General features: G+C 47.4%; 1 protein-coding gene across 1 annotated transcript in view; it reads left to right on the top strand.

Annotated features, from left to right (window-relative positions):
• NOXA1 (NADPH oxidase activator 1) overlaps positions 1-21,149 on the top strand; it is a 55,199-nt gene that overhangs the window by 4,756 nt on the left and 29,294 nt on the right. Inside the window, exons 2-3 of the mRNA XM_032803106.2 lie at positions 8,569-8,651; positions 15,036-15,144. Of these exons, the coding sequence (XP_032658997.1) occupies positions 8,569-8,651; positions 15,036-15,144 (192 nt within the window). The remainder of the gene's footprint in view (positions 1-8,568; positions 8,652-15,035; positions 15,145-21,149) is intronic.

Below are 21,149 nucleotides of genomic sequence, written 5' to 3'. Positions count from 1 at the left end.
GGGGACAAGGAGCTGGGGGTGTTGAATGAGTGAGGTCTTGGGGCTTTCAGGGATGCAGGGTGTTGAGAGGGGTTGGGGCAGTAGGAGCAGGACGTTGTATGGGTTGGGAGTTCTGAGGGTCTGTCATGTGGCAGGGGTGTGGAGAGGGGTTGGGGCAGGCAGGGAGCAGGTGGGGGGTTGTATGGTCAGATTCTGAGGGTCCTGTCATATGGCAGGGGTGTGGAGAGGGTTGGGGCGGTAGGAGCAGGACGTTGTATGTCGGGAGTTCTGAGGTCCTGTCATTGGCAGGGTGTGGAGAGAGGTTGGCAGGTGGGGGCAGGCGGGGTTTATGACAGGAGTCTTGGGGTTCTGTCATAGGCAGGGGTGTTGCGAGAGGGGTTGGGGCAGGTAGGGGAGCAGGCGGGGTTGTATGGGTCGGGAGTTCTGAGGGTCGTGTCATATGGCAGGGGTGTGGAGAGGTTGGGGCAGGCAGGGACAGGTGGGGGGTTGTATGGGTTGGAGTTCTGAGGGTTCTTTCACGGGTGGGGAGCGGTTGAATAGGCATGGGAGTCCGGAGTCTATCTGGGGCGAGTGGGTAAGGGTCGGGGCAGTCAGGGGAGAGGTAGGGGGTAGGGTCCAGTCAGGGACAAGGAACAGGGAGGCTTAGATAGGAGGTGGGGTTCTGGGGGCAGTTAGGGCAAGGTCCAGGAGGGAGTATCAGGAAAAGGAGGGGGGTTGGGGTTTGAGGGGAAGTCAGGGGGCGAAGTAGGAGGGAGTGGACGGGGGCAGGGCAGGGCAGGGCTCCCTGGGTGCACACCAATGAAATGTGCTGTGCATGCCTATGGCAGAAGCTGTGGTCCTGCTGACTCCCTTGCCTCTCCTGCAGTGTGCTGGTTCCTGCGCCTCCTGTCCTCTTGTCCTGCTCCCTGCCGGCTGATCAGCTGATGGCCTTGTGAGGGAGGGGTGGAAGGAACAGAAGTCAGCACGCTCGCTGCTCCCAGTGGAGGCAGAGAAGAATGGGAAGGGCCTTGGGAAGGGAGTGGGTGGGTGGATAGGGCATATCTCTCAGCCTCTGCCCTGATCCCCCACCACCAGCCTCTGTCCTGAGCTCTTGCAGCCCCGTAAACACCCAGGCCCGTGCCCTGGCCCTGTGCCTGTGCCCTGCACACCCCCAGGCACCTGCCTGAGTCCTCTACCCCCTTCATACACACCAGCCTCTGCTTGACCCTTCACCCTCCCACAACCAGCCCTGACTTCTGGCACCCCTACACATACCAGTCCCCTGCCGACACCTGCACCCGCTCACATGCCCCAACCTCTGCCTGACACTTGCACCCCACATACCCAGCCCCGCACCCCATGCACCTCCCACATCCTGACTCTTGCACCCCCACATCTTCCACCCCCACCCTGAGCGCAAAGGGGACTCCTGCCCTGCCGTTACATCCCACCTGCACCCTTGCACCAACGAGAGCTGCCCAGGTATAATGCCTCAACCCAAACTTCCTGCCCCAATCCTTGAGCCCCTTCCTCATTCTAGCTTCCTGCGACCTTCACCCCCAGCCTGTGCTCAGTGCACTCCACCTCAGCTCAGTGCAGAAGAGGAGAGAATGGGCCAGAACCAGGGAGAAGGTAGGTACCCACTGTATGTGGGCAGGGCCGGACCCCAGACCGGCAGCGGGCTGAGCACGGCGGGCAGCCGGGACCCGGCTGGAGGAGCTGGCAGATTGGCCTGAGCGGCAGTGGGCTGAGCACTCAGCCCACGGCCGGTCTAGGGTCCAGCTGCTGCGCCCAGAAGCCTGCTGCCAGTCTGGGTTCTAGCTGCTGGACCTTGCCAGCTGAGGTCCCAGCTGCAGGCCCCGCTAGCCCACTGCTGGCCTAGGTGAACAGAACCCAGGTAGCAGTGGCTTGAGCAGTCTGGCAGCGTAAGTCAAACATTTAAATTTAATTTAAATGAAGCTTCTTAAACATTTTGAAAACCTTGTATATTTTACATCAACACTAGTTTAGTTATAAATATGTAGACTTGTAGAGAGAGACCTTCTAAAAAACATTAAATGTATTACTTGGCATGCGAAACTTTAAATTAGAGTGAACAAATGAAACTCAGCACAGCATTTCTTTGAAGGTTGCGACCGATAGATGGACGAAGACCACATACAATCTACGTATATTGGGCAACTTAACATTTCATTTAATCTATTCTAACAATTGAGTTGTCTATATATACAATAGTATCTTTTCACGCCTTTTGAAGTCCACTTACAGTGAATTACTCAAGGGCTCTGTCTTAACTGATCTGTCAATGTCACATTATGTTAGTTGGTCATTTATACTCTCCAATGGAATAATTTCACAAATATTTCATTTTTACAAGAATTCTCTCTAGGTCTCCTGGCCACAGTCGAGTTTATTTTGTTCTAGATGTTTAACAGTGTAAGCAATATGCAGTGCTGGAATGGATTGTGATGGGTTTAGAAGGAGCCCTACAGCAGCACAGGTCCCGAAGAATTCTGCCTGACTCAGCAAACTTCTCTAAGAGGAGCAGCTGAAGTGGGCTCTGTCACTCTTTGGAGGTGGACAGTGTGCTTCCTTGTGCCAACTTGTTTACCTGGCCAGTGCAAGGAAAAGGAAAAAGCATGGAGGTCTAGAGCTAGCACAGTGTGTTTGCATTTCTCTGTATGATTGTCATGTACCCCTGTATGGATTCATAGACCCATCTCTGGCTAGCAGAGAAAGAACTAGTCCTTTGTCTAAGGAAGGGCCACATCTGTTTGATCAATTGCAGGAGAACACACAATGGGGTAGAGACAACTGGAAGGAAGGGGTGGCTTGCTCCTGCTCTGTAATAAAAGTCAGTTTGCGAAAAAGCAGAGAAGAAAGAGGTGTATAATGGAGAACAGTGCCTGTGGGCTCTTGGAGGCTGAAGGTATATTTTACTCCATGAAGGGAGAGCCTGGCTGGAAGGCTGTGTGGGCCTGGAAGGGTGAAGGGAAGAGCCATGAGTCCTGCAGACCAGAGAAGCAACTGATATGTGCTTTGTGTGGTTCAAGTGAATGTCGATATTTTCATCTTGTAGGTTAATACAGCGATGTGGAAAACTGAAGCAGAGTGTGTACCCATGGAGAGCCGCAGTGACCCTCTGAAAGCCCCACATGGGTGTGCAATTCAGGGAAGGGAAGTCCAAGGAGCTTCCTGACCTTATAGCCCTGTGTAGTGTGAGGGCACAGTCTGGCTTCGGTCTGTGCTTTTCTAACAGCTTGACACAGTTCTTTTTCAAATGCACACAGTTCCAGTCAAAACTGTGTACGAAAAATCCAGGATTTCAGGCCTCATCTGTTCTCATCTGCATTTCGCTTTATTTAAAAATCATGGTAAAGAGATGCACCCCTTACTTTCAAAGCACATATAACTAAAATAACCTTCCTGGATGAGGTTCTGCTTTGACACCCACTGCCGATGAATTAAGGTTACCACAGCTATGCAATGGTTCTCTTTATTATCTGGGAACTAGGCCATCTGTGGGTTTAAAATAAGCAGGAATACTGACTTTTAGTGTGTTGTTGAGGACTCTTTCATTTCTCCTTTCACATCACCCACTCTCCATCATCATCCACCTGTTTTCAATGGATCCCTCTCAAATCAAGTTAGTTCCCAAAATGATTTTTCCCCGTAGCTCACCTGTTGTCTGCTCGCAGTGGCCAAGAAACAGGCTATAACAGGTGGCTTCCAGGTGTGAAAAACATCAATTATGCTTCAGGCAAATGGCCTTCAGATTACAGGAGCCTGGGAGCTGCGTTACACAATCCTGATTCCAACAGCATTAAGGAACATCCATCACCTCCGGGACTGGTTTAATCTGAACATATCATTTTGATGTTTCCGGCATTGCTTCCCGCACACAGGAACTGCTCCTGGCATTCAGCCACCAGTGCCCTCCCATAGCTTTAACAAATGCCTATGCAATCACATCTGTCAGGCACTTGCCTCTGTTATGTGGTTTTAGCTAACTTTTGTATGTCTGATTTTTCTCTTAGGCTTTTGATAAAACAGTTACCAAGGACAACATCTAGCTATTGTGCTTCCTTTCAGAGAGGGTTTGTCTTGATCTGCAGTAGAAATGTAAGGGTGTAATGCTGGTTCATTTCACTCTTTGGCTATCTTTCTTAATGATTGTTTCACCCTTCTGAAGTGCATTTTTGTCCATTTGTTCTCAATGCACTTTGCAATATCAGTCAAACCTCAGAAGATCTTTCGTCAGTTAGGTCAGGTATAATTCTCCATGTTACAGCTGGGAGAGGCTGAGGTTTCTTCCCCAAGCCTCACAGGAATCAGTGCATAGCAAGGGTACGAGCACCAGACTCTGATTACCATGCTGGAATTTGTGTATTCAGACACCGCAAAGGCAAAAGGTAAACCTTAAAGACCATAAACTTAGACACACAACCCCCCCCCCCCCCCCCCCCCCCCCCCCCCCCCCCCCCCCCCCCCCCCCCCCCCCCCCCCCCCCCCCCCCCCCCCCCCCCCCCCCCCCCCCCCCCCCCCCCCCCCCCCCCCCCCCCCCCCCCCCCCCCCCCCCCCCCCCCCCCCCCCCCCCCCCCCCCCCCCCCCCCCCCCCCCCCCCCCCCCCCCCCCCCCCCCCCCCCCCCCCCCCTTATCACATACTGCCCTCTCGAAAACCTCTGGTATCTGCCGTCCATCCAGAATCTGCCAGCCATTGAGCAAAGACCAGAAACATAGAAGTTCACCATAGTAATCAGACAATCAGATGTTCAGTCTGGGATCTCACTTTCCCCAGGAAAGTGTTTACATCTTCTTCTTTGTTTCTGCACTGAGCTGAGTGGAGTGCACTGACACAGGGCTGGTGGGTGAAGGTCGCCAGGAGCTAAGAATGAGGAAGGGGCTCAGGATTGGGCAGAAGTTTGGTTGAGCATTTTACCTGGGCAGCTCTCGTTGGTCAAGAGTGCAGGTGGGATTAACGGGGGCAGAGCTCCCCTTTGGCGCTCAGGGTGGGGTGGAGAGTTGGGGTGCAAGAGTCAAGGATGTGGGGAGGTGCATGGGGTTGCGGGTGGCTGGGTATGTGGGGTGCAGGTCAGGCAGAGGTTGGGCATGTGAAGCGGGTGCAGCGTGTAAGGGCAGGGGACTGGGATGTGTAGGCGTGCCCGAGTAGGCTTGGGTTGTGGAGGGGGAAGAGAGTCAAGCAGAGGGCTGGGTTGTATGAGGGGGGTAAGACTCAGGGCAGGTGCTGGGGGGTGTTGCAGGGCAAGGGCAACAGGTCAGGGCACGGGTACTGGGTGTTTACGGGTCTGCAGAGCTCAGGACAGAGGCTGGGTGGGGGATCAGGGCAGAGGGCTTGACGGAGATATGCCCTATTCACCCACCACGCCCGCCCCAACCCGTTTCCAGCTGTCGTTCTCTGCCTCCCTGGGAGCAGCGAGGGCTGACTCGTCCGTCCCACCCCTCCCTCACAAGCCATCAGCTGAGTCAGCCGCAGGGATCAGAACAGAGAGACAGGAGCGCAGGAACCCAGCACACGGCAGGAAGGCCAAGGGAGGTCAGCATGTCCAACGGCGGACCCAGTAGGCAGGCAACAGCACAAGTCATGTGGGGCACCCAGGATCCCACGGACCCGGCCACTGGCCCCCTGCCACGCCCGTCCGAACTGAGCCCGCCCCCTGACCCCCCCGCAAAACCCCCAACCCCCCCTCCTCCCGCTGACTACGCCCGCCTGTGACGCTTCGGCCCCCGAACGGCCCCCAGAACGCCCACTCCGTACAAGCCTCCCTGGTCCGGCCCCGGACGGGACCCGACCCCCGACCTTCCCCTGTGACTCCCCGGACCCGTAAAGCCACACGCCCGCCCCAGAAGACGCCGACGCCCACCTTAGCAACCGCTCCCCACCGTGAACAGACCCGCTCAGAACTCCAAACCCTATACAACCCCCCACCGGGCCCTGCCGCCCAACCCCGTCTCCACACCCGGCCATAGTGACACGACCCGCAGGAATCCCCGACCCAGACAACCCCCGCCGGCCGCCGACCGCCCCAACCCGCGCCACAACCCCAGGTCCAGAGAGCAGTTAGAGGAAGAGAATGGGCCAGAACCAGGGAGAAGGTAGGTACCCACTGTATGTGGGCAGGGCCGGGACCCCAGACCGGCAGCGGGCTGAGCACGGCCGGCAGCCGGGACCCTGGCTGGCAGGAGCTGGCAGATGGAGCCCCTGAGCGGCAGTGGGCTGAGCCACTCAGCCCACGGCCGGTCTAGGGTCCCAGCTGCTGGCCCCAGACAGCCTGCTGCCAGTCTGGGGTTCTAGCTGCTGGACCCTTGCCAGCTGAGGTCCCAGCTGCAGGCCCCGCTCAGCCCACTGCTGGCCTAGGTGAACAGAACCCCAGGTAGCAGTGGGCTGAGCAGGCTGGCAGCGTAAGATCAACATTTAAATTTAATTTTAAATGAAGCTTCTTAAACATTTTGAAAACCTTGTATATTTTACAATACAACACTAGTTTAGTTATATAATATGTAGACTTGTAGAGAGAGACCTTCTAAAAAACATTAAAATGTATTACTGGCATGCGAAACTTTAAATTAGAGTGAACAAATGAAGACTCAGCACAGCATTTCTTTGAAAGGTTGCCGACCCCGATATAGATGGACGAAGACCAATACAATCTACGTATATTGGCAACTTAACATTTCATTTTAATCTATTCTAACAATTGAGTTGTCTATATATACAATAGTATCTTTTCACGCCTCTTTGAAGTCCACTTACCAGTGAATTACTCAAGGGCTCTGATCTTAACTGATCTGTCAATGTCACATTAATGTTAGTTGGTCATTTATACTCTCCAATGGAATAATTTCACAAATATTTCATTTTTACAAGAATTCTCTCTAGGTCTCCTGGCCACAGTCGAGTTTATTTTGTTCTAGATGTTTAACAGTGTAAGCATATGCAGTGCTGGAATGGATTGTGATGGGTTTAGAAGGAGCCCTACAGCAGCACAGGTCCCCGGAAGAATTCTGCCTGACTCAGCAAAACTTCTTCTAAGAGGAGCAGCTGAAGTGGGGCTCTGTCACTCTTTGGAGGTGGACAGTGTGCTTCCCTTGTGCCAACTTAGTTTACCTGGCCAGTGCAAGGGAAAAAGGAAAAAGCATGGAGAGTCTAGACTAGCACAGTGTGTTTGCATTTCTCTGTATGATTGTCATGTACCCCTGTAATGGGATTCATAGACCCCATCTCTGGGCTAGCAGAGAAAGAACTAGTCCTTTGTCTAAGGAAGGGCCACATCTGTTTGTACTAATTGCAGGAGAACACACAATGGGGTAGAGACAACTGGAAGGAAGGGGTGGGCTTGCTCCTGCTCTGTAATAAAAAGTCAGTTGCTGAAAAAAGCAGAGAAGAAAGAGGTGTATAATGGGAGAACAGTGCCTGTGGTGCTCTTGGAGGCTGAAGGTATATTTTACTCCAATGAAGGGAGAAGCCTGGCTGGAAGGGCTGTGTGGGCCCTGGGAAGGGTGAAGGGACAGAGCCATGAAGTCCTGCAGACCAGAGAAGCAACTGATTGTGCTTTGTGTGGGTCAAGTGAATGTCTGATATTTTCATCTTGTAGGTTAATACAGCGATGTGGAAAAACTGAAGCAGAGTGGTGTACCCCATGGAGAGCCGCAGTGACCCTCTGAAAGCCCCACATGGGTGTGCAAATTCAGGGAAGGGAGAGGTCCAAGGAGCCTTCCTGACCTTATAGCCCTGTGTAGTGTGAGGGCACAGTCTGGCTTCGGTCTGTGCTTTTCAACAGCCTTGACACAGCTTCTTTTTCAAATGCACACAGTTCCAGTCAAAACTGTGTACAGAAAATCCAGGATTTCAGGCCTCATCTGTTCTCATCTGCATTTCGCTTATTTAAAATCATGGTAAAGGAGATGCACCCCTTACTTTCCAAAAGCACATACTAACTAAAATAACCTTCCTGGATGAGGTTCTGCTTTGACACCCACTGCCATGAATTAAGGTTACCACAGCTATGCAATGGTTCTCTTTATTCATCTGGGAACTAGGCCCATCTGTGGGTTTAAAATAAGCAGGAATACTGACTTTTATGTGTGTGTTGAGGACTCTTTCCATTTTCTCCTTCACATCACCCACTCTCCATCCTATCACCACCTGTTTTCAATGATCCCCTCTCAAATCAAGTAGTTCCCAAAATGATTTTTCCCCGTAGCTCACCTGTGTCTGCTCGCAGTGGCCAAGAACAGGCTATACAAGGTGCTTCCAGGTGTGAACAGTCAATTATGCTTCAGGCAAATAGGCCTTCAGATTACAGGAGCCTGGAGCTGCGTTACACAATCCTGATTCCTAACAGCATTATTTTAGGAACATTCCATCACTCTCTTCTGGGACTGGTTCTAATCTGCAACATATCATTTTGATTGTTCACGTGCATTCTCCCGCACACAGGAACTGCTCCTGGCATTCAGCCACCATGCCCTCCCATAGCTCTAACAAATGCCTTGCAATCACATCTGTCAGGCACTGGCTCTGTTATGTGGTTTAGCTAACTTTTGTCATGTCTGTATTTTTCTTCTTAGGCTTTTGATAAAACAGTTACCAAGGACAACCATCTAGCTATTGGCTTCTTTCAGAGAGGGTTTGTCTGTCTGCAGTTAGAAATGTAAGTGTAATGCTTGTTCATTTCACTCTTTGGCTATCTTTCTTTAATGATGTTTCACCCTTCTGAAGTGCATTTTGTCCAGTGTTCTCAATGCACTTTGCAAATATCAGTCAAACCTCAGAAGATCTTTGTCAGTTAGGTCAGTATAATCTCCATGTTACAGCTGGGGAGGCTGAGGTTTCTTCCCCAAGGCCTCACAGTGAATCAGTGGCATAGCAAGGTACAGAGCACAGACTCTGATTACCATGCTGCATTATTTGTGTATTCAGACACCGCAAAGGCAAAAGGTAATAACCTTAAAGACCATATAACTTGTAGACATAGCACATACGCCCTCTCGAAAACTCTGGTATCTGGGTCCATCCAGAATCTGCCAGCCATTGAGCAAAGACCAGAAACATAGAAGTCACCATAGTAAATCAGACAATCAGATGTCAAGTCTGGTATCTCACTTCCCCAGGAAAGACTGTTTACTACGACTGTCAATTAATCGCAGCTAACTCACACAATTAACTCAAAAAAAGTAATCGCGATTAAAAACATTAATTGCAGTTTTAATTGCACTGTTAAACAATAGAATACCAATTGAAATTTGTTAAATATTTTGGATTTTTCTACATTTTCATATATATTTTATTCTGTGTTGCAATTGAAATCAAAGTATATATTAATTTTGATTATAGAAACCTGGTGGAGTGGGGACAATCAATGGGACACAATCATTCCGGAGTACAAAATATATCAGAAGGACAGAACAGGTCATGCGGGCGGGGAGGCGGGGTGGGGGGAAGAGTGGCACTATATGTGAAAGAAAATGTAGAATCAAATGAAGTAAAAATCTTAAATGAATCCACCTGTTCCATAGAATCTCTGTGGATAGTAATTTCATGCTCTAATAAGAATTTAAAAGTAGGGATCTATTATCGACCACTTGACCAGGACAGTGATAGTGATGATGAAATGCTAAGAGAGATTAGAGAGGCTTTCAAAATAAAGAACTCAATAATAGTGGGGGATTTCAGTTATCCCCATATTGACTGGGTACATGTCAGCTCAGGATGAAATGCAGAGACAAAATTTCTTGATACTTTAAATGACTGCTTCTTGGAGCAGCTGGTACAGGAACCCACAAGGGGAGAGGCAATTCTCGATTTAGGCCTGAGTGGAGTGCAGGATCTGATCCAAGAGGTAACTATGGCCTGGTCTACACTACGAGTTTATCTCTAATTTAGCAGCATTAAACCGAATTAACCCTGCACCCGTCCACACAACAAAGCCCTTTATTTCAATGAAAAGGGCTCTTAATATCGATATCTGTACTTCACCCTGACGAGGGGAGTAGCCTGAAATCGGTATCGCCATTTCAAATTAGGATTAGTGTGGCCGCAATTTGACCGTCTTGGCCTCCGGAAGCTATCCCACAATGCACCATTGTGACCACTGTGGACAGCAATCTGAACTTGGATGCACTGGCCAGATAGACAGGAAAAGCCCCGCAAACTTTTGAATTTAATTTCCTGTTTGCCCAGCGTGGAGTGCTGATCAGCACAGGTGACCAAGCGGTCCCAGAATCAAAAAAGAGCTCCAGCATGGACCGTACGGGAGATACTGAATCTGATCTCTGTATGGGGAGATGAATCTGTTCTATCAGAACTCCATTCCAATAGACGAAATGCCAAAGCATTTGAAAAAATCTCCAAGGCTATGATGGACAGAGGCCCATGTGGGAGACTCACCAGCCAGCACCCGAAAGAATTCTCTATAGTAACTCAAAAGTCCCCATCCCATCTAAATCATCCTCATCACAGACCACTGGGCATACTTACCTGCTGATAATCAAAGATCAATTGCCAAAATTAATTGCCTGGTGGCGGGTCCTTCAGTGCCGCCGAGGACCTGGAGCGAGTGAAGGACCCGTCGCCAAAGTGCCGCCGAAGACTCGGAGCACTATCCAGTGAGTACAAGCCCCACGTTTTTTTACATGTGTTTTTTTGTTTTTTTTAATCATCTGTGCCGGGGGCCAGTCGAAACTGTTTGAATTGGGCCCCGCACTTCCTAAAGCCAGCCTTGGTCTGCCGTTGCTTTCACAGAGTGAGGAGATTGAGTGATGACATTTACTCAGAATCACCCGCGACACTGTTTTTGCCCCATCATTCATTGGAATCTCAACCCAGAATTCCAGTGGGCGGGGGAGACTGTGGGAACTATGGGATAGTTACCCACAGTGCAACGCTCTGGAAATTGATGCTAGCCTCAGTACATGGATGCACACTACCAAATTAATGTGCTTAGTGTGGCCACGTGCACTCAACTTTATACAATCTGTTTCCAAAAACCGGTTTCTGTAAAATCGGAATAATCCTGTAGTGTAGACATACCCTAAAACAGGACCACTTGGAAACAGTGACCATAACATAATAACATTTAACGTTCCTATGGTGGGAAGAACACCTCAACAGCCCAACACTGTGGCATTTAATTTCAGAAAGGGGAATTATGCCAAAATTAGGTTAATTAAACAGAAATTAAAAGGTACAGTGCTTAGAGTGAAATCCCTGCAATTTGCATGGACACTTTTCAAAGACACCATAATAGAGGCCCAGCTTAAATGTACACCCCAAATTAAAAAACACAGTAAAAGAACTAAAAAAGAGCCACCGTGGCTTAACTACCATGTAAAAGAAGCAATGAGAGATCAAAAGGCATCTTTTAAAAAGTGGAAGTCAAATCGTAGTAAGGTAATAGAAAGGAGCATAAACACTGCCAAATTAAGTGTAAAAATGTAACAAGAAAGCCCAAAAGGAGTTTGAAGAACAGCTAGCCAAAAGCTCCAAAGGTTTTTAAGTACATCAAGAAGCAGGAAGCCTGCTAAGCAACCAGTGGGGCCCTTGGACGATCGAGATACAAAAGGAGCACTTAAAGACGATAAAATCATTGTGGAGAAACCAAATGAATTCTTTGCTTCAGCCTTCACAGCTGAGGATGTTAGGGAGATTCCCAAACCTGAGCCAGCTTTTGTAGGTGACAAATCTGAGGAATTGTCACAGATTGAAAACAAGTCACTGGGACCAGATGGCATTCACCCAAGAGTTCTGAAAGAACTCAAATGTGAAATTGCAGAACTATTAACTATGGTTTGTAACATGTCCATTAAATCAGTTTCTGTACCCAGTGACTGGAAGATAGCCAATGTAACACCAATATTTAAAAAGGGTTCTAGAAGTGATCCCGGCAATTAGTTGAAACAATTGTAAAGAATAAAATTGTCAGACACATAGAAGAACATAAATTGTTGGACAAAAGTCAACATGGTTTCTGTAAAGGGAAATCATGTCTTACTAATCTATTAGCGTTCTTTGAAGGGGTCAACAAACATGTGGACAAGGGTGTCATAAACAGATAGTTAAGGGTTAATGTCTCTTTTACCTGTAAAGGGTAAGAAGCTCAGTAAACCTGGCTGACACCTGACCAGAGGACCATCATCAGCATGGACACATGTCCCCTGGAACGGTGGTTGAAGAATGAGGGACATATGAATTTTCACTTCTCAGAGTTCAAGCAGCAGAGAGTGACTGTTCCGTCTTGTCAGATCAATTCACTTGTGTATTATTATAGATCAAAGTAATGGTTAGATGAATGAGTGTATTGGGTTTTCAAACTTCATGAAAACCAATGGGATGTTATTTGCATTGTTTTCACTTATCTGTTCCTGTTATAATATAAAAGCAAACATCTGCATTGTATACACCTCTGTAACTTAATAACCCATCAAAGAAATCTTGTGAAAGGCTAAAGAAGGAGTTAAGGACTTTAACAGAAAATGCTAATTTCAAAGCAAGTGGCCATTATGTATGATGGTTCAAGGTCAAAAGATTAAGTGCATTCCCCACTCTCCATCATCAAAGGAAAAGCCCATGCGGGAAGAGACACTGACAGCTTGTCTTCTGTCAGAAGATAAAAGAATGGATTCAGGGAAAGATCCTTCATGTCTAGACTGTTTGGACTCTTACAGGGCAGTGTACTGGATGCAAAGCAGAGATCTCCAGAGACAGTCTGGGTTCCCTGAAAGATTTTTGGGAAACCAGATGTTTATTGTATCACTGACACCATTTGGAGTTACAAACTGTGACTCACTTGTGCATATATTTTACCTGCTTTAACCTCAATAACTCTCATTTCCCTTTCTTAGCTATTAAATCTATAGTTAGTTTACTATAGAATTCGCTGCCAGCCTTGTCTTTGGTTTAAGATCTGGACCAGTTGATCTGGGGGTGACTGGTCTCTTGGGACTGGGAGAAACCTGATGTGATGTGGTCTGGGATTTAAAGAATCTTTTATCATAAAATTGAGCTTGCCTAGGTGGCAAGACAGACTGGAGAGTCTAAGGGAACTGTCTGTGATTCCATGGTGAGCCTGGTAGAGTGATCCAGGAGTTCACATTTGTTCCTGGCTTGGGGAAATGTAATTATACACCATATCACCAGTTTGGGGTGTCTGCTCTTGTTTTCTGACAGTCTGCCCTGAGGTAGGCACTCACAATCATGAGCCACTCCAGACAGCGTGACAGTTTCACAATGGCTCCTTTGTGGGTCTTCTTGGTGGGCAGGACCTAACACCTTCTGTAGGAAGCCAGTATTTCTACATTAATTAATGCTCCTTTCTGTTTGATGATTTGCACAATTACAGATGATTACAATGCAAACACCTCATACAATCTTATATACCCTTACAGGGTACAGATGTTATAAGTAAGATTAATACATGCAGCATCCTACAAGTCTTCATAAAGTCTGAACAATAAATACATTCTTACAAATCTAAGTCCTATTTTAACAATACTAACACACAGGTGAGTTAGACTGGTTTCCAGCTGTGCATCTGTCAGTGTTCAGTGGGGTCTGGGGCCTTGGTATGAGCTGGCATCTGGGCTCCTAGCAACACATACCTCACTTCCCTTCCCCCCGTCCCTCTTATGATTTTAGTTGTCCCCATTGGATGACCTTTGTGTCTCTGTGACCACTCCCCTTTGTTGAGGGAGGGTGGCCATTGCCATTCCTGTCAGTCAAAATGGCTAAGCCAAATTCTGCTCTAAAAAACATGGGGTAAATTCAGAGTAGAGCTGGTTGGAGGAACATCAGTGGAATCATATTCTGTTAGAATGTACCGTTCCATTGAGAAGTTCATTTAGGAAGACAAAGGGCAAAGGTTTAGACAATGTCAAAACAAAACATTTCAATTCTTCATTTTAAAAAGACTATTCATTTTGATTTTTTTAAATTCTGTATAGAAATTAAATGTTTTCAGCAACTTGAAATGAAACAAAAATTTCTTTGCAGAGAACTTCACATTTTTCAAATTTGGAATGAAGTCAAATTTAGAACTCTGGAATTCATTCTCCAAGCAGAACTTCCATCCTTTGCACAGCTCTAATTTAGAGCAATTCCATTTGTAGTCAGTGGAGTTCCTCTGTATTTATACATACATTGTTCAAAAAAGACTGATTGTCAGGGTTTGTCTATACAGCAAAGACAAACCCTCAGCCAGCCCTTGGGGGAGGGATAGCTCAGTGGTTTGAGCATTGGCTCACTAAACCAAGGGTTGTGAGTTCAGTCCTTCAGGGGGCCATTTAGGGATCTGGAGCAAAAATCTGGTGGGGAATTGGTCCTACTTTGAGCAGGGGGTTGGACTAGATAATCTCCTAAGGTCCCTTCCAACCCTGATATTCTATGACTCAGGCTCATGGGGCTTGGCCTCCAAGGCTGTTCCATTGCTGCCTAGACTTCTGGGTTTGGCCTACAACCTGAGCTCTGGGACCCTTCCACCCCACAGGGCCCTAGAGCCCAGGCTCCACTCCTTGCCCATAAGTCTACACTACAGTTAAACAGGCCAGAATCCAAGACAGCTGGCATAGGCCAGCCGCAGGTTTTTCTCAGTCCTTTCCCCTTTAGTTGGGAATTGTTGTCCAATATCAGCATTACCCTTCAGCACTTTCTTTTTCTCTTAAATTTCTGCAAGGACACTAGCTAGGATAAAATTGCAAGGGATCCCAATTCCCATAATTGGAGCATAATGTGAAGTTTCTACAGTTAGCAAGGAACTGTTAATCTTTCCACTTTCTCCCATCTCCTCAGTATCATGACAGCATTTTGGATGTCAAAAGTTAACAGACTCAGACAGTGAGATAAGACCAGATCATCATGGAGGAAAGGGAAACAATAGTCTAAATTTAGGGATTCCACATGTTTCTCCAGGGAAGCTTCCTCTAATCCAGGCTGCTGGGAAGAGAAGAATCCTCTTTGTTTGTCTGGTTCCTGAGCTTGATACTTTTCCCTGCAAATTTGGGGACTCAGTTCTCATCTTCATCTCTATCCTTGTGCACTACAGGTATGAAGAAGCTCTGTATGACTTCAGCATGGCCCTCACTCACCTGAGAAATAACCCTTTCATTGACTACAAACAACTGGGACTAAGGCACGTGCTCTGTGCCTGGGAGGTGAGTGTGTGGGTGGGTAGGAGATAGGTCTTTACTTATCAGCAATGGAAAGCCAACGAGATGCTTTCCAAGCTGTCTCCATCATAATTTCCATGTTTGACAGTAAAACCCTGATGTCCAGATGTATATGAGGATATCAGTGTGCTGCCAGTCCAACTTGCACAATATTAGCACTGCTCTGGAGCTTACCTGCTAGCTTGGAAAAACTGGGAGAAAGTGGTTTAATTCCAAAATTCAAACAATATTTTTATATTGAGAGAGTGAGATTGTTGAGTTGCAGTTAATCCAGTTAAGGAGTAGAGAGTGGTTCCTGAGAGGCATGGGTTTTTCCTTAAATTTCATCCCAGTAGAATCCATATCAGTGTTGCAATGAGCAAAAGATGCTGTCTTTGGCCAGACTGAGGTCTCTGTAGAGATCCCTTGAAACCAATACCAGTGTTGTGCATAAATTTTGAGAATGGAAGTGTGAACAAAAACCACATATCCATGTTCCTGTACACAGAAATGTCACATTAACTGCTGCTTATCACAGGTCCACCTGCCATGGATTCACAGGGCTGGTCTATGGCCCATGCTGTAACCCACCCCTTGGGAGTGACCCTTTAGTGGTCTGGGCCCCAGGGAACCACACAGTTCCACAGGGCAGCCTGTAGTCTCTCAGTAGTCCCTGTCTCTGTCCATGGCTATCTGCAGCAAATCCAGCCAAGCCAGATGCCTACAGGAGGCTGGTAAGTTTGCCAACCCTCCAGGATTGTCCTGGAGTCTCCAGGAATGAAAGATTAATCTTTAATTAAAGATTATGTCATGTGATGAGACCTCCAGGAATACATCCAACCAAAATTGGAAACCCTACAGGCTGATACTGTAGCCAGTCAGAGCGCAAGGCTCACAGTGAGTTCTTGCAGCAACACAGGCATCCTTTTCAAAACAAGGTAACAATTTTTTAATCACCTGGCTACAGAATCTGAGAGTTCTTAGGTTAGCACAGGAAAGTAAAAGTTAAGGCATAGTCTGTCCCGGCTGCGCCAATGCAATGAAAGCTGTTTTCAACTCCAGTTCTGGCTCTGGTTTTTTGTCTTCATTCCATATGAGAACTGCTGAGTCCCTCCACAGGGCAGCCCTTATTCCAGCCACCTGACACCTTTTTGCCTTTGTTCTCCAGCTGAGTTCACATGTTCTGCCTGGGGGGCGGAGTTCCTTCTATTAGGTGTCAGGCATTCAGTCTTCAGGGTGGGGCAAAGGGTGGGGGTTGGGGTCTCATTGTCTCTTCACATCCTCTATTGACCTGGATTAGTTTCAACCTGTTCTTTAATGACCCAGCACAGCAAAGTGATACACATACCTCATAACTCCTGAGCTGTTCCAGAAGCGGTGTTAACCCTTTTGCACCCACAAGGTAGCAATGCAAAGTATAGAGGGAAACGGAGGCACACATAAATTCCTAAAGATAGGACAGAAAATTCCCATTTCTTCACACATCCCATGGACCTAACTGGAAGACATGGCCTTAAGAATGCAAACTTTGAACAAATCCCAAGTGGTAGTTTACAAGGCCTCGTCTGCAACTGGTAATATTATTGGGCACATTCTTTTAAACTCCCCATGTTCTGTCCAATAATTATAAATGTAAACACAACAAAAATTATTGTTGCACCATATAAAAGAAAGAAAATTTATACAACACTGGAAATAATCTTAATGTCTGTGTATGTTCTTTACTCAGTGTATATATTGGGGATTCTATCCCATGTGTCAGATGTGATGGGTTGTTGCGAGTTCCCCCAGCTCATGCACAGTGAATTCCTGTTTATGCCTCTCTGAGGAATTAAGGGACAGAGGTCACAGACTAGTGCAGTCTGTGTGACAAAGGGGTTTTGAAAAGTGAAGACATTTTAAACACAGATGCAGCTGTTGTACGAGGGCATATTTTTAGCTAGTCTCCTTTACATTACTTTGTTTTCTGTGTCCTGAGTCTTTTTGGATGCACTGAAAATCAGGTAGAAAAAAGAGTTAGCTTAATACTTAGACCCCTAAATATGAAAAGAGGCATTGTGTGTCTCCAGTCAGACAGGTCCCAGAACCTGTCAGGCAACTTTATTCATGCATGTGCTCCTTAAAATGCAATGCGCTAAAGCTTCTATACAGGAGCAGTGTGACTTTATGGATCTCTCCCTGCATTTCCTTCCACTCTGTTGTCATGCCTTTGAAAACAAGGGGTATACCTTTTGAAAGTGCAGGGCCTCAGGCACATGATCTGAAGGGTGGCTGGGGGAATGGTATTGGTGCTCACACTGGCAAGCACAAACATTTATTCATGAAGCATTCTTTAGAAGATATCAAGAGGTGTATTCACACCATGTTGACCTTCTAATGTCCTCTGAAAAGGTTTCACATTTTGCAAACACTGAAAACAAAATCCCATTGGAGGATTTCACCATCAGCACACGTGTGTCCCCTCCAATGGGGGTGGTGGTGGTAAATCATCCTTTGTGATTAATGCTCTAATGATCTGTTTTCATCTGAGTATCTCAAATATCTTTACAAAAATAAGGGCTAAACCCAGGTCCCACACAAGCTAATGAGAGTTTTACCACTGAAATCCATTGGACCATAGTTTAGCCTTACTTAATCCCCACAACACCTCTGTGAGGCGCATAACTATTATTATCCATGTGACAATAACAATGAGGAATAGGACTTAGTTCTTCTGGCTCCTAGTCCTATGATCTTACCGGAAGACCATGGCCCATCTCATGTTATGTGCTTATTTTCCTCACATCAATTCACTGCTCCAGCATCTGCCACTCAGACAGGGATTTCCCTATAACCGCCCTGAATCTTCCCTCCCATCCACCCCCACCCCGTTTTGTGAACTATTTACATGTAGTGTTGCCAATTTAGTGATTGTTTGGAAATTTGAATTGAAATTGAAACATTAATACACACTTTAAAAGCATATAAAGTGTATGATAAAATACGTGTATCTGAAAAAATATAGTAGATTTGAAAAGTATGATAATAGACTAGCTTCCTTATACAGCTGTTGTTTTTTATGACAATGTCAGTACATTCGTTTTGGTGATGCTGGCCAACCTAGTAATTTCAAATTGTGATTTGTAAGCAAGTTCTAAATGAGCTATCCCTGATAGCTAGTGATGAGCTGAGGGGGAAAGGCTTCAGGACCAGATTGTATTTACATTCATACCTAATCTACCTAGGTATTCAGCGAACAGAGCTGTGTTGCCAAAGTGATAGATTTTGGCTGGGGTTGGGTTACAGATCACTTGAATGCGGGGGTGGAATGTAATGTTGTTGTTTTTATTGTATGAGTAAAGGGCAGTAGAACTGTACTTAGCCTGTGCTGATTGAGGGCATCAAGCGAGAGGGTGGGGACAGGTGTTTTGCTTGATGGTCTGCCCCTGTCACAAGTACTGTTTGACCTGCCCCTCTCCACTGTTTAAAGACAGAGCTGATTAAGCTCCACAGATAGTCTTTTGTTTTGTTAAGTGACCACTATAGCTGAAATCACTGATAATCAGGTCCAAGTGCTTAATCCTGCTGTGGGACAGTGTTTCTGTGGAAAAGACAGCCCAGTCTGCAAGAGACCAACTCATAGAGGTCACAGTGGCAGGTGGCAGCAGAAGGTGACTGCGCAGGGTCATTGGCAACAGAGAGATGGAGTGAACAGTGGCACAACAAACAACAGTGGCCAGAGCAAACAGTGAGTAGTTGGAGGAACGAGCAAGGTGCCTTCTGGCCCCCAACCTGGGAGGTGAACTCATGTGAAAGCACCTCTGAACTCCTTACCAAGAACAATACTGGTGAGTGTTAATGAAGCTGTTAAGAATGCTGGAGACACAACACAGTTCATGCGAACGCACATGGCTGTGGCATCATACTTTCTACATAAGCAAGAGATACCACACTCTACAAACTGGAGGCATAGGCGGCAGGTTATATACATTTGTGGTGCTCGGGCTCCAGGAATTTTCAGGGCCGGGTGCCCTGCTCCAGCAATATTTGGAGCTGGGTCTCTCTCCCGGCCCTCCCTGGATCGGGCCCCGGCCCCCGCGGGTCTCCCCTCCCCCCTCCCCCTGCGTGTCCCCCCCGCCGCACCGCATCCCTGCCTGACACCTTAATCCTCTGCCCCAGCCCTGAGCCCCCCGCAGCATGAACCCTCATCCTCAGCCCCACAGCCCTCAACCCACACCCCAACCCTCTGCCCTAGCCCTGAGCCCCCTCCTGCATCATGAACCCCTTATCCTCAGCCCCACAGCCCTCACCCCACACCACAACCCTCTGCCCTGAACCCCCTCCTGCATCATGAACCTCTCAGCACCAGCCAGAGCCCTCCTCCCCCCGCACCCTAATCCTCAGCCCTGAGCCCCCTCCTGCATCATGAATCCCTCATCCTCAGCCCCACAGCCCTCACCCCACACCTCAACCCTCTGCCCTAGCCATGAGCCCCCTCCTGCATCATGAATCCCTCATCCTCAGCCCCACAGCCCTCACCCCTGCACTCCCTCCTATCCCCAAACCCCCTCCCAGAGGGTGTACCCCCTCTCCCTTCCCACACACCCCTTCCCACCCCCAAACTCCCTCCCAGAGCCTGCACCTCTCCTTCCTGTGCCCCTACCCCCAGCCCAGAGCCTACATCCAAACTCCATCCCAAAGCCTGCACCCCTAACCCTCTCCTGCACACCCACCCCCTGCCCCAGCCCGGAGCCTGCACCCAGCACCCAAACTCCATCCCAAAACCTGCACCCTGCACCCCTCCTGCACCCTAATCCCCAGGCCAGGATCTGCACCCCAGACTCCCCCCGTCAAGCCCCCTCCCAGAGCCTTCGGCAGGTGGGGGCGGAGTTTGGGGGGGGTGGAGTTGGGTGGCAGGTTCTGGGCACCACCAAAATTTCTACAAGCTTGCCATCCATGCCAATGTTAAGTGCATTGTCACTTGTTCATCCTGAAGTTGAACACTGGTTCTAAAAAAGATCAGAAAATGCACACTATCTTTCTGCAAGAAACTCAACTGGCTGGCTAGAAGCATGTGGTGCAACAGTGAAAGACTCAACAGTTGAAAAAGTGAAGAACACTCTTACCACATTCAAAAAAATTGCATACATGGCTGATGAATGCACCGATGCAAATGGACATCAAGTATTAAGTCATTGTGTATGTTATCTTGATGTCAGTGGTAGGCCAGTCGATGCATTTCTAGATGTTCAAGTTATAGAAGACACATCGGCTGCATCTGTGACAACTCACATCTTAGAAGAGTTAAATGCTTGTCAGCTGGACCCCAAACAGATGGCTGGAAGAGAAGTTTGCAGCTCCACCAAACGCACAAGCATTTTTTTGCTCAGAGAAAAGTGTACCCTAATCTCTGCTATACACACTGCAGATGCCATCTACTCCAACTAGCGCTAGTATGAACTGTAGGTTCTTCAAAAGACATTAAAAAAGCTATAAATTTAATGCCTTCATTATAGTCTTTTTACAGCAAGAGTCCAAAAAGACTGAATATCTTGGAAAATTTAGAAGATACACTGAGACTGAAGTTCAAATTAGTCCAACCTGGGAAAACCCTCTGGCTTTCTCATGAGCGATCCTTGGCTGTTGTCTTAAAATTACTCCAGCCGTTATTACTGGCTTTGGAAAGTATCTACTAAGATGGGATGGATCTAAGTAGGGAGGCTGGTGGATTATTTTTGCTATTACGTTCAGAGAAGACTATTGCCATTCTCCCTCTTGTAAGTCTATTGTTGAAACCACTTGGGTCATTAAACAATGCCATCCAGGCATCTGCTACAACAACAGTAGATATCTGTCCAGCAATAGAAGCAACATTTGGATCAATCAGGGAGCTATGCATTGAAAAAGTACTGGAAGATGCAAAGACTTCAGTCCAGAAGTTGACTAATGAAGGCATTTATTATTGAATCCTTAAGTGAAGAGGACAAGAAGTGTATGTTAGGACAAGTAAAAAAATACTCAGACTTGATTTT

This window comes from Chelonoidis abingdonii, chromosome 24 (assembly GCF_003597395.2).
Source record: "Chelonoidis abingdonii isolate Lonesome George chromosome 24, CheloAbing_2.0, whole genome shotgun sequence".
Lineage (NCBI taxonomy): Eukaryota > Metazoa > Chordata > Testudines > Testudinidae > Chelonoidis > Chelonoidis abingdonii.
This window is presented reverse-complemented; position numbering and strand designations above follow the sequence as displayed.